Below are 13,842 nucleotides of genomic sequence, written 5' to 3'. Positions count from 1 at the left end.
ATTTCTACTAGTGAACTGCCCTTGAAAATCCTCCTTGAATTTTGTTGTTGTTCTATAAGTGAAAGTATATTATTGCTAAAAATGTGCTATCCTAAGCACTCACTAATGTTATTACATCTATTTTGGTACCAGTTCAAATTTATGGCACCCTGTAGGTCATGAGGTCTCTTGTATTCACTTGTTTTTCCTCAATGTTGTAAAAACTGCAAAAGAGTCAAAAATGTATTCAGCAAGCACTCAGGCATCTACCAGTAGATGGTTAAGCTAGACACTTATTGAGCAGGTTGCATACATATGTTAAGGGTTTCCAGATCTGCCTTGAAATTTCAGTGAGAAGATGATGTTAGAAAGATACTTTACCATTTTCTTATCTAGAGTTGCTAAACAATGCTAGAGGGTGAATTGGGCAGCTACTAATGGCATAACTTGAGTTTGCCCAGTTCTGTCAATAGTTGGAGAGGTAGCTGTTTTATACAAGGAACAAAATCAACATGGCAGCTCAGGGTTTTTACACTGGGCTGACAAGAATGATAGAGCAATTTATAATATCTCCTGGCTGGTTTTCAGAAAGGACTGGGCTCTGATTACTTATTTTAAAGTCTTTTGTACAATTAGTTTGCAGGCAATATAATTTTCTCACTTACTCCTTAATAGAATCTTGCAGCTAGCTGGCTGATAGAATAACAGGGTATATGTAAAACTCCTGCCTGAAGTGCCAGTGGATAATTTGTATATTCCTTTCAGTAGCTTAATGGACTTTCACAGTTTGGCAGTTAAAGGGCTGAATAATGTAAATTAGTATGACGTTTCAAAATAAAAATATATGTCAAATTCTCACTCCCCACACACGTTGCCCCGCATTGTTATAATGCATTGGGATTTATGTCAGTGCTGAGTTCCTTTTCTTTCCATATCGACACAGAATATTTTATTTTAAAGCATCTGCTTATTTTGCTAATGATTTTAATTTTATTAGCTGGGCCAAAAGGCATGAAAATATAAATGACACAAAGGGCATTAAAAATGAGATTTACCCTTTTAAAAAACAAGAGAGAGAGAGAACTACTTTGAAATAATAGCATCTGTGCTTGAGTTAGCAATTAGAGTGTTAAAACATACAATACATAATCTGCAGTCTGTCTGCTTTTAAATGCCCCAAATCATAAAATCTCTTCATGTGGCTCAAATTATACATGGATAAGGGCATCACATTTTCATGTTACGAAGATAAAAATGGCCCAAAATAACCTAAGGTTTTTAAGGTCTCCTGTGTGACGTATGGGGCTCCAAGATGAGTTTGATAATTACTAAAACACATTTTGTGGGGGGGAAAGGGTGGTTTCTCAGTCACTGGGAGTGTTTGGGCACTGCTGAGGCCCTGGGGACCATTTTGGCAACTGGTTGGTGGGTGGGGGAGACATGGATTAACATGTTTGGACCTTTATCAAAGTTCAGGGCATAGAGGGCCACAGCAGAAAAGAAGGTAGAGTGCTGACAAAGACAGGTCCATTAAAAATGCAGGGTCATATGCAATGGCCCCCTAGCACATGTGATCCTCAAAGATGAAAAGTAACCTCATGAATATCAGTAGTGGGAAAATGGCTTTGGAAACAGACCCAAAACTGTGGGATGGGGCAAAGGAGGAGGTTTATGAAACAGGCGCTTTTCTGGAAATACAGGAGATCATTACTAGAATACTTGATAGAAAGATAATACTTAACCTTTACATAGCACTCTTCATCAGTATATCTCAAAGTGCATTAATCCCCATTTTACAGATGCCAGAACTGAGGGACAGAGAAGTGAGGTGGCTGGTCCAAAGGCAGACAGTCAGTCAGTGGCAGAGGGGGACTTAAACCCAGGTCCTTCTGGCTCCCACTTTAGTGCTGTAACCACTGGACCACCCTAGCTCTCGAAGAAAAAAAGGATGAAAGAATGGAGATGAGCACTAAGAAAGATATGCAAAGCATATTTCAGACTGGTGGGCAAGGAGGCAGGGAAGATATATATAAAGACAAAAATTAATCCAAAGCATAGGCAAACCCCACTGGTTTATTCATGGAAAGACAGATCACTCAGCCAGAGATGTAGTGTACATATGTCTTCTTCGATACGTAGTAACAGTTGGCCACCATTTTGCTGTATTGCTTCAACAGCCACAAAATGGTGGGACAAAGGAACTGAACGAGTAGCCATATTCCATGTCATCCTTTACACCTGAAATTAGGTACATCCTTCCCAAATATCACTGTATCCAGCTGATCACTTATTTTGTCCTTTTTTCTGAAAATGTATTTTTCAAAGTAATAAAAGTATGTTCAAACAAACAGAGAAAAATATGATGTGCTTTTTGGCAAAATAATATTAATTGGTTAAAATTTAAAGATCATAAAACTTGTCAGGTGTTGGGGAAAACATTTGTATAACCAAAGTACTTTCCCCTTTAAACTCACAACTGCACAAATTCTGTTGTTTCATTTCTACAGATGCCATGGTTCATAAATCTCAGAGGCAGCAAACAGTGCAGTACATACAGCCTGAAGACAGTTGCTCCAATAAATGCTTTGAGGCCTGCTCAGATCTCCATGCATTTGGAATTATGTATATAAGCGCCAGTTGAGGAAAGCACTTACCCACATGTTTAATTTTAAGCATACCATTGTGCCATTGACCATTAATTAAAGTTAGGTATGTGCTTAAGTTCTTCACAGAATCGAACCCATAATTCCCTATGCAACAAGATGAAAAAAAAATCATTCACAGAGCTTTATTCCCTTCAGTCACACCTGAAGCAATACTCAAGGCATTTGAAGGTGTAATACTCAAGGCATTAGAGTACTGCTGCAGACTGGAAAGGAAAGAATACATGGGGGGGTTCAGGAAAACTAATGACAGATATAAAAGAAGATCCAGGTTGAGAGAGAAGAAGAAAATCTGTTTGGAAGGAAGAATAGTCCACCTACAGGCAAGAAAGCAGAGGCAATTCTAAAGGCATATGAGGTTACAATTCTGTTGGGTGGGAAAGTAGAGTCAATAATGAGGAGTGAAAAGTGAACAGAATAAAATGAGGGGATCTAATCCACGGAATGGCTCGGTCTCAAACTGATTACAACCATCTAATGTACCCTTCTGACATGTCCTTTCTACTTATATTCAAAAAGCATTCCTACTGTATGCACTATTTGTTCCTGGAGAATTCTGCAACATAAACTCTTTTTAAAGATTTGGGTGCTTTCTTCATCCTTAATAGGACCCCCTACATTGGCTGATACCCAATAAAAAATATAATTGGATTCCTTCTTCAAGACAGTCTCTCCTAGGCTGGCTGCCATCTTCAAAACTTGCCCACGCTTTTCTGTGGACTCTGTGATCCAGGAAAGCCCCTGAAGAGAGAAGCTAGCCATGATCACAACAAAGATAGGGGAGCTGCCTGGGAATCAATGACTCAAAAGAAGCACAGAAAGGCGGTGAGGGGAATGCATGTCACAGGATCCCGACTATGAGAGAGAGTGGATTAGACTATGGTGCTCAGACACCATGGTGATGAGCATGGTATAAGGATCTTAACAGAAAACAGAATACTTTCAGAGAATCTGAGGGAAGGAGGGCACTGTAAAAGTACTAGGTTGACTTAGGAACAGGGCAGGGGAAGAAGGCCTCAACTGGGTTAGAAAATACATCAGAATTTTTGACACCTTAACAAAACTGAACCAAGCAACCAAATAACATTTGTACAGAGGTTAAGGTCTGAATTCTTCAAAACTTGGTCCTTGCTCATGCACATAGAGCTGGAAGTGAAAGGGACTACTTGCATGAATAAAAAAATACTCACAGGAGTACGGTTTTGAAAGATTGAACCTAAGTATGAATTTTAAGTTTAACTCCAATTGACAAATTCTTAAGGGGCCTCAACCAGGCCTCTAATTGTGCACTTCTAATTAGAGGTCTAAATTCTGTCATGTCTCATCTGTAGCTGCTTAAGCCAACAAATGATGTGTCCACATTTTTGCACCCAGTTGACCACAATAACAAAATTGCGTATGCACAATTAGATATTGTTTTCTAATTTTGGCTCTAAAGGTCTTCAGTTTTAAAGTCTCTAAAACCAGTTAAACATAATAGTAGAGTTTCCTTGCCTGTTAAAAAGGAAAAAGAAAAAAAGTGGCTGATTCTGAAACATCTATACTCAACCTCAAAACATTTAGCCAAGGGATCCAGCCCACAATATGTGACCCTCACTAAATTTCCATTTAAAAAGGAGTCAGTATTGTGTTGTAGAAGAACTAACAAAATGTTCAAAACTTGAAAAATATTCTTTTCAAACTTTTTGTAGCACCAGTAGTAAACAACATACATGCAGATTTGAGAAGAAAATGTAAAGATATTGTTCAGTGTCGTATTACATTAAATGATGGGTTCAGCTGCCTAATTTTACAGTAAACAAGTATCCAACATCACAAAGACCACCACAACTGGCAATATGGGACTGATACCTCCTAGATGTACCAAGTGTCGTTGACTCCCACTGGAGTCAACTTACCTGTCTTCCGTGGGAAATGAGTGCACTCAGGCCATCTCAAGATGTGTTCTGAATCTTACTGAATCATGACCTCCTTGGCAGTCATAGCATAGATGTCTAAGGAGCATGGAGGCTGAAAACTTGAAGTTTTCATTAAACTAAATAAATGAAGAGCCCGATTTTCAGCCTTCAGGTAGGTGCATAGGTCTAGGGCTGGGCCTCTGCGTATGACAGTTTTCTCTCAAAGCTAGTGATGTTCCATCCAGATCAGTGTTGAAATTCATTGATAGGGTAGTGTGGAGAAGCTTGCACTTCTCCTGCCTTGTTGCTGTTTCATGGATACACAGAGAACTTCAGTCTCCGGGGCTGCCAATCTGGCAACTTTCACCAGCAATAAAAATTAACTTTAGAAAATGTATAGACAGATATTTTAAAAAAAATAAATCATGTGTGGCTAAGACCTTGTGTGCCTAGTTTCAATCTGTACTGGATTTTACAGGTGAGTCAAACACTTTCAGAAATTCAAGTTCATAACACAAATGGAGAACTAGCCCTAATTATAATGGCATTAATCTGTCTCTTCCTTTTTCAGTTTTTCGGATGGGTTTTAAACAGCAGGCAGAAACAGTCCTCGTTCCCATTTTCAGCTAAGCTAAATGCAACATATAATTTACAATACTGTAAAGAAAGCAGGGATAGTAAAAATGATAGAACCAGCACTACATTTTAAAATTTCTCTCTGGTTCCCAGATTTTAGCATGTTTATATTTTACTGTCTCATCTTGTTTTGCTGCCACAGTTGTGCAGTTACATGATGAAGGGATGTATAGGAAGAGAATTAAAAATACTTTCTCAATAATTTCACTGCTTGCTTAAATATTCTTTGAAAGAAATGCTGATGCAAAGACTTTTACTTATATAAGGAAGGTGAATGAATTAATCAGGTAATGCTGGATTCAGGTAACAGTGTAAGGTTCACTGGCAGGCTGCCATTTTTGCACTAAAGCCAAGATCCATGGCTCAGTGATTCCTAGCTCTCACCAAGATTCCTAGCTCTCACCTCTACCATTTTATAAAAATCATAATCCTGATTAAGATATTGGAAAACAATGAAGTCTTATTTAATTTGTTTTCATTTCCTCAAGAAAACGTTATGTGGACATTACAGATGGAGTCAGCTGAGCAGTGTGTAAATTAACCTTTGGAAGCCACTTTGGTCATGTGCAACCCAGAACCAAACTTTATGTCGCCCATTTTAAATGTCACCATATCTGAATTTACATAAGTAGCTGTATCTTTCCTGATTACCTTGCTGATTAAAAAAAAAAAGTTTACTATAAAGCGTTCATAGATTTGCAGGTCAAATTGGCTCAGCAATGTGTAAACATGGCACTCAAAAGAGGTTTGAAAAACCTGATTGTTAACCAAGTAAAAAACTTTGAATAACGAAAGAGGTCAACCCAAGGTGTCTGTATTATAGTTTGAACAAGGTTTGACATGTACTTTAGGAACTATACTACTGCAGAATTGTGGAGCTGCAAGTTTTTTGATAATCAACGTGAAATGAGACAGCGGTCTCAGTACAGTTCCTAATGAAAAGGTGTCCACAAGGCAATGATGATGACCAGGTTGGAATACTTCTTAGCTGCCTTAGATGGACAAGGATTGAACAGGGATGAGGCTCATAAATGAGATAGTGAGTAAAAGACAGTAGGGACTCAATAGCTATGTTTTAACTATCTATGCATTAATAGAAGACTGCAGTCTCCAGTGCTGTCCATCCAACACCTTTAATGAAAAATAAATTTAAAAACTACCCTAGAATCTGGAAACATGACAATTGTGACTCCAAAATATTTATACTTTTGTAGCATTTTTCCTTTGGTCAATGATTAATTTTACACCACAAATCTTCCCACCAGGCTGCTGCCTCAGCAGGTTTGTTTTTTCTTGTTGTATTTTCATGCTAGGTTGAAGATGACAATCACCTGAGAGATGGGGGTGGGGGGGTTAATCAATTTAGGGAAAAAAAGAAAACATTTGAACCTTTCAAAGCTCATGGACCCCATCCGGTTCCCATGGAAACCAACAAGACCTTTGTGCCTGTAACTTAATAAAAGTTTCACCCAAAGAGATGGCAGAGCAACTATATATTATTAAATGCAACAATGTGTAATCTGAAGTAGTACAACAAAATATGAGTCAGGAAATTTAAATTTAATGTTCCTACACCAAGAATAATTTGGCAACATTGGCATATGTAATAACTTCTATTTAAATTTTTGTCTTGTTAAATGGGTTTTTGATATCTTTGGTGCTAAATGTTCATTACAAAATATACAGGACGTGCAACACTGTCAGAGGCCCAGCACGAGGCCTGTGCACCTACCTGAAGGCTGAAAATGTTCCTCTTTATTTATTTTAATGAAAGGTGTGTTTTCAAGATACCACAGAATGCATCAAAAACTGCAGAGAGACCGTAGAAATCAATGGACCTGTGACTAGTCTAGCACTTGCTATTTTCTAGTGTTCCTGATATTAAGCCAATTTGGCAGTGGATTTGGCTGCTTGTATGTATTTCTGAGACATTTGCAGTCACCCCTCGTGTAAGTTATCCAAGAAGCAACCTAAGAGCAGCAACCCTGTAAGTGCTCGGCTGAGCAGAGAGAACATCCAGTTCTCCCTTCCTCTATGTGATGTCAGATGTGGGGTGTATGTGTGTGCAGAACTTCATTTAATTCTACTCAGGCTATAAGCAGATGGCCATTGTGTACATTCAACTGTGGTTTTTCAATCAATCACATAATTATTTAGTTTAAAATATTTTCCAGAAACAGTTGCTACCTCTCATCAAGAATTATTTCCATGCATTTTTTCAAAATTCAGCTGGTTTTGGATTATCTGCCTGAAAAACTCAAAAAGGGACTCAGGATAGATTTTTTCCCCCACCATCTTATAAATAAAAAAAAAAAAAAAAAGGACTAATTGCAGTTTCCTCACATTTAAGAACAAAATTACCTCAGACTGAGAACAAGTATGGAATGTTTCAAACTGAAAAATAAAAATTTGAGCAAACCGTTATTGTCTGAAAGCAAGGAGCTGTCACTTTTGTTACTAGTGAAACTGTCCTTTAACAAGTCATATTAAAGTGAAATTCACCTACTCGGGGCTGGTGCAGCTCCACTGAAGGCAATGGAAAGTGGGAAGTGGATCAGGCTATAAGTGAGCATAATACTCACCTTCTTCAACCTAATTTTATCAAGTTCAGCCTTGCTTCCATTATAGTCAATGGGAGTGTTGTCAGTGGGGAGTGGCATTGTGCTTTGCAGCCTGAGCTAATTTAATAGTTTATGAATGATAACTTGGAAAGGTTTGATAAGTGAAACATGGTCTTTTTTCCCTGAAATCTAGATTAATTTCCCAACAGAACTGAAATATTAACGTTTGAAAGGAGCAATTCTTTTATTTGAGATAAGCAATTTTTATATACTCAGTCCTCGTAGTTGGTTCTTCAAGCACGCCTGTTTTCTATTCTATATTTATGTTCCTCTTTGTGCATGTCTATTTTCTTATTTATGCTTATTCAATTATCAACTAATTTTTTTAAACAGATGGAGAAGGAGGCGAAGTGTGATATGAACCACAAAGTGAAATTATATAGTGAGAAATTGCCTTTAGGAATATTAGGGACAAATTCTGCCCTTTCTATCGAATGACTGCCAAAGAAATCAAGGGAGCCATTCATGCACGTTCAAAGGTAGAATTTGCCCCTAGAATGATAAAGAGTACCTTTGCCTTAGTTACTTTAGTTCACCTATAGTGTCCTAGGGGGTTGACCCACTGAAGTGCTCAACTTCCATTATCTTGAACGGGATTTGGAAGCACTCATCACTTTGTTGGCTTGGACCTTGAGTCAATAACTTAAATGAAGGCGCCGCCTTGTCATATGAAGGTGGCACCTTTCTAGCCCTACTTTGAATTCCTTTATTACTGTGCCATTCAATGCCGTTATTTACAACATTGCATTTTTTGTCTTTATATTACTGTGCAGTGATACATGCTGATGCAGCTAGTGCTGTGTCCCTACTGAAAGCTTTTGCACAGCTGCCAGTTATAACTCGAGCTAGGTGGACAAGACCAGAGAGCTAATTTGGAGAATAACATCTGACTTAGGCTTCAGGACCCAGAAACTTGCTGTCTATGGTGTGGTGTAAAACTGAAGCAAAGACTTTACTGAGTTAAAGATTTTAGTGGCATTTTTTATTAATGAAGGTAAATCTAAAATAATTGTATATCTGTTTTGTAGGATAGTTATTGCATAGTAATGGAATAACAGTTCTTTATTAAAGCCATGTTCATTGAAGTTTAACAGCTACATAATATCTACTCCTCCATTGTATAAACTGTTGAGCTTTGCTGATAACGTTCTTGAAGGGCAAAGGAAATTATTTAACTCAAAAGGTTTGATAATTACGAAGCCGAGGCCTGAGGTCAGCATGCACTTTCTACATGTGCAATTGCCGTACCTGAGCACTCAAGCTGGTTATTTAATGAACAAATGGATCTAACCACATGTATGATAACTGCCCAAAGTGTCTGCAAAGTTTTGGGAACCTGGGCCCAGGGCTGGCTCCAGCTTTTTTGCCACCCCAAGTGGCAAAGAAAAAGATAAGAAGCAGGACCCGCCGCCGAATTGCCGCCGAAGAGGGAGAGAGGGAGTGAAGGGCCTGCAGCCGAATTGCCGGACGTGAAGATGCGTGAAGATGCGGACGTGCCGCCCCAATCACGGACACAGTGCCACCCCTTTCTATTGGCCGCCCCAGGCACCTGCTTCCTTTGCTGGTGCCTGGAGCCTGCCTGGGCCTCAACTTTCTGAAAATCAGACCCATAACAACTGCAATCCAGTGTTTCTCTTTGGAATTTGGACCGAACAGTGACTATTTCATTAACATCCAATGACTGTCTTATCATAGAATCATAGAATATCAGGGTTGGAAGGGACCTCAGGAGGTCATCTAGTCCAACCTCCTGCTCAAAGCAGGACCAATCCCCAATTAAATCATCCCAGCTAGGGCTTTGTCAAGCCTGACCTTAAAAACTTCTAAGGAAGGAGATTCTACCACCTCCCTAGGTAACGTATTCCAGTGTTTCACCACCCTCCTAGTGAAAAAGTTTTTCCTAATATCCAACCTAAACCTCCCACACTGCAACTTGAGACCATTACTCCTTGTCCTGTCCTCTTCTACCACTGAGAATAGTCTAGAACCATCCTTTTTGGAACCACCTCTCACGTAGTTGAAAGCAGCTATCAAATCCCCCCTCATTCTTCTCTTCTGCAGACTAAACAACCCCAGTTCCCTCAGCCTCTCCTCATAAGTCATGTGTTCCAGACCCGTAATCATTTTTGTTGCCCTTCGCTGGACTCTCTCCAATTTATCCACATCCTTCTTGTAGTGCGGGGCCCAAAACTGTACAAAGGAGGCCTCACCAATGTCGAATAGAGGGGAACGATCACGTCCCTCGATCTGCTGGCTATGCCCCTACTTATACATCCCAAAATGTCATTGGCCTTCTTGGCAATAAGGGCACACTGTGCCCTTATACTTATACTAACACACTTATACTAACATAGGCCCCAATGCAGTAAAGCACTTAAGCACTATGATTACCACTGATAATGATTACATGTTAACTTTAAGCATATGCTTAAGTTCCATTGACTTTCATTGAACTTTAATCACATGCTTAAGGGATATATTTACTGAAGGTTGAACAAGTATGCAATAATGTAGGTATTTACTCTAGGGATGTTAAACTTCCAGTAACATACTCTTAATCATTGTCTGGTATCTAGCTAGGTAACAGGAATACAATGTCCTGTTATGGGTCCAATCCAGTACTCCTCATCCAAGAAAAACTTCCAGTTGATTCTAGTGTGAAAATGTCTCATTGATTTCAACAGGAGTTTTGCCTGAGAGCCCAGTATTGCTGATCCACATCAGGGTTCTTTGCTCACAAGCAGGCACTTGAGAGGCAAGTGGAAGCCACCTCTCAGCCTCATTGGGGAATGCAGTGTCTTGCATTACTCTGCAAAAGACACCTGACCTCCAGAAGGCTTCAAAAGCAGCAGCATCTGGCACTCCTCAGTGTGAGGGATTGTATGTTTGCAACAATGCAAAGTTTTGCCCGGGGGGTGGGGGGGAAGAGGGGGCAAGACGGGAATTAAACAGAAACAAAAGGGAGATTCTCAAGGCTCCTAGAGGGTGCAAGAATCACCCTCTGGGAATGGTTAAATCAAAACAACATCCATTATCTGTCCCTCAATTTTACATTAAATAATTAATTAGTTACATATTTGAGACACTTCAGTGAAAATTTTCAAATGTAGGTGCCCGGAGTTGGGTAACTAAATCCAAATTTAAGCTCTTCAGTAAAAGTGGCCTTATTTTCAAAGGTACTGAGCCTCCGCCTCCCACCACCAACTCCTATTGCCTTCACAGAGCGTTCCAGGTATTCTGACAATCAAGCACCTTTTATTTAGGTGTCTAAATATGGGATTTAGGTGCCTAATTTTAGGCACCCAAGCCTGACCTTAATTCAATGTGACACTAAGTTCCTGTATAATAACTACAGTCCAGGCATGGCTTTGCATTCTTGCCGGCAATTCTGCTTGAGACAATGCTATCTAAAGGAGGACAGAAGGTTATTTGGACTCCATTGGTTCCACAGTTAGAACAATGAACATGCAAATTGTCCCATTCATACTTACTTATGCCAAAATATGTAGAGGCTTTGTAATGAGCATCAGGAGCAGGTTTGTTATGTGGGCTATTAGGCAGAGACCAAAGCCTGCTAACTTACTTCACTTAGGATGTAATCTGACAGATATTTGGTGAATCTGGTTAAGGCTGGAGTAGTATCTTAGAGGTGAAAGGCCAGTAACTAATCCACTGAAGCACACAATACACTATAGCATTACATTTGGTTTTGTCTTTAAACGGATTAGAGTTTAAAAAAAATAAACTGGATTTTTCTAACAATTTAAGTGCCTCAGTGCTACAGCTCAGAGCAAGATGTACCACACGGTGCTTATGCACAACAAGGGTATGTTGAAAGAGGCCCACTCAAGAGGTAGCCATAGCAACCTTCAGAAAACAACCAGTTTTCTTAACAGCAATTATTTATCAGTGTCCATGGGGATCTCTTATGGAAAAAAAAAAAATCTGAAGATGCCTAGGGTGCCAGATAGCTTTGCCTACCTTTGACAGTAAAAAGAGAAATGATTGTAGGCCCAGAATTACAGTCCTTACTAAGACAAAACTCCCACTAAAGAATGAAGGAGTTTTGCCTGAGTAAAATCTGTTGGACCAGATACTGTAAATATAAAGAAACAATTTACGGGAGGGAGAAGGAACAGGAGTTACACAGGGCTGTAAAGTTTTACTTTGAACAAGAGAGAAGTGGTGATCAGCACTCACCTTGAATTGTCCTCTTGAAGAAAGCTTTGCAGGCCTCACATGAAGCCACCCCATAGTGGTATCCTGACGCAATGTCACCACACACCAAACACAGTCTTTTGGGCATCGAGTTCAGCATATATTCACACTTGGTCTGTGAATCTTCAGCAATGGTGCTAGAGCAGTCATCATATCGTTTCCTGACAGGCCCATTGCCCCCAAGGCCTGCAGCGGAAGGGTAGAGGGGTGGTGAGTCCAGCCCATTCTGATGTCCATTCATGGTTGAACTGTAGCTCCCGCTGGCGTCTGAAGAGCCACCAGGGCTATGGTGGTTGATGCTGTCCGTCAAAGAGGCGGGGCTTGATGGTTCCGTCTTGATATATGACGAACAGCTGGAATCAATGTGTCGATCTTTGCTTGACATTCTGCAGAGAAGCCTGCATTGTGGGAGAGGGAGGGAGGGAGAGAGAAGAATCTGTGTATTAAAGACAGCGCTCTTTAAGATTGCTCTGCAAGGGCTAGGGACCGCACATCATTCATTCATTAGTCAATACCTCTTGTTCTACATGAAGGTAATCAGCATAAGGGCATGACAGAGCTTTATCAAAGCTTCAGACAGGCAGTAAACAAAAACTTTAAAGAGACCAAATCCTTTTTTCTCCCCCTTCTTTCTGCTAGACTATGTGTCAATTTCAAACCAACTCTCTAAATTTTGAACTTGTCATCCAGTGAGTCAGGAATTCACAAACCCATTTGATTACTAGAATTTATTTCATTTGCCCCTCCCTCACTGCATTTTTCCTTGCATAAATTCCACTATCGACAGAATCAAACATTTCTGAGTTTGAAGTGATAAATGTTGTGCTCAGTAATTACTGTTTGTCAGCACGTTTCAATAAAGCATAACTACATCATCTATTGATCTGACCATGGAATTGAAGAATAAGTCTCCCAATTACTTTTATTATGAACATTTCTTTATTAGGTATAGCTATTTAGTAATGAAGTAACATCATCTCAGGATTCTAACAATAATTAAGGTTGGACACTAGTTTCACAAAATCTAAGTGGAATGATTCATCATCTCTGGCTGCAATTACTTTTTAGCCATTATCCTCAGACTAACCAGTAATAACTATGCCAGCACCCCATATATCTACAGTTCTAGAGGAGCTGACATTTTACGTTTTACTTTCTGGGTTAAAAAAAAAGGAGGAAATGGATAAAAGTTTTATCTTTCAAAGGGTGAGATCCTTGATTGCCCTATTTCTTAATTCTTGCCTTCAGAGTTGAGCATGTGAAGCAGAGCAACAAGACATTTGATCTGACAAATTAGCTCTCTGTCAAGGAAAAAAAACACACCCTCTTTCCTTTTCTTTCCCGTATGTAAAGCTAACTGTCCTTTTTTTGGCAGGAGGCAGGGAGTTGGAGGGTAGAATAATATTTAGAAAGGTTATGATCAGATATTACCTTCCCTGTCTGTTATTGTGATTACTAAGCCACAGTGGCAAATGGCATGCTGGGCAAAGACTTTGTCACTTCCAATTCACAGACGAGCAGTCTCAGATGACTTTTCTCAGATGAATGCAACCACTATATAAGCCCACCCACATGTGGTTATACTATTGTTTTGGAAACAACTACATTAAAATCAAGTGTAGTTACGTTTGCAGCAGGTAATTTGGCAGACTTAAAATAATTTCACATCAGTTTTGAGATGTTATATCTCTTCTCTTGCTCATATTTATATGCCATAATAAAATTCAGATGCAGCTTTAAGCTCTGGTGCCAAATTCACCAATGTAAATCAGAAAGAAATCCAGCAACTAGATTTCAGTTTATTCTTACACCACAGACATCAAGATC

The 13,842-nt window shown here is 39.4% G+C and overlaps 1 protein-coding gene across 16 annotated transcripts in view; it reads right to left on the bottom strand.

Annotated features, from left to right (window-relative positions):
- ESRRG (estrogen related receptor gamma) overlaps nt 1-13,842 on the bottom strand; it is a 480,311-nt gene that overhangs the window by 146,775 nt on the left and 319,694 nt on the right. For all 16 annotated transcript variants that reach the window (XM_048843176.2, XM_048843177.2, XM_048843184.2 and 13 more), the window contains one exon: nt 11,998-12,413. In XM_048843176.2, coding sequence (XP_048699133.1) covers nt 11,998-12,413 — 416 coding nt within the window. The remainder of the gene's footprint in view (nt 1-11,997; nt 12,414-13,842) is intronic.

The sequence above is a fragment of the Caretta caretta genome, chromosome 3 (assembly GCF_965140235.1).
Source record: "Caretta caretta isolate rCarCar2 chromosome 3, rCarCar1.hap1, whole genome shotgun sequence".
Classification (NCBI taxonomy): domain Eukaryota; kingdom Metazoa; phylum Chordata; order Testudines; family Cheloniidae; genus Caretta; species Caretta caretta.
The sequence above is the reverse complement of the archived record's forward strand: the minus strand, read 5'-3'. Positions and strand labels throughout refer to the sequence as shown.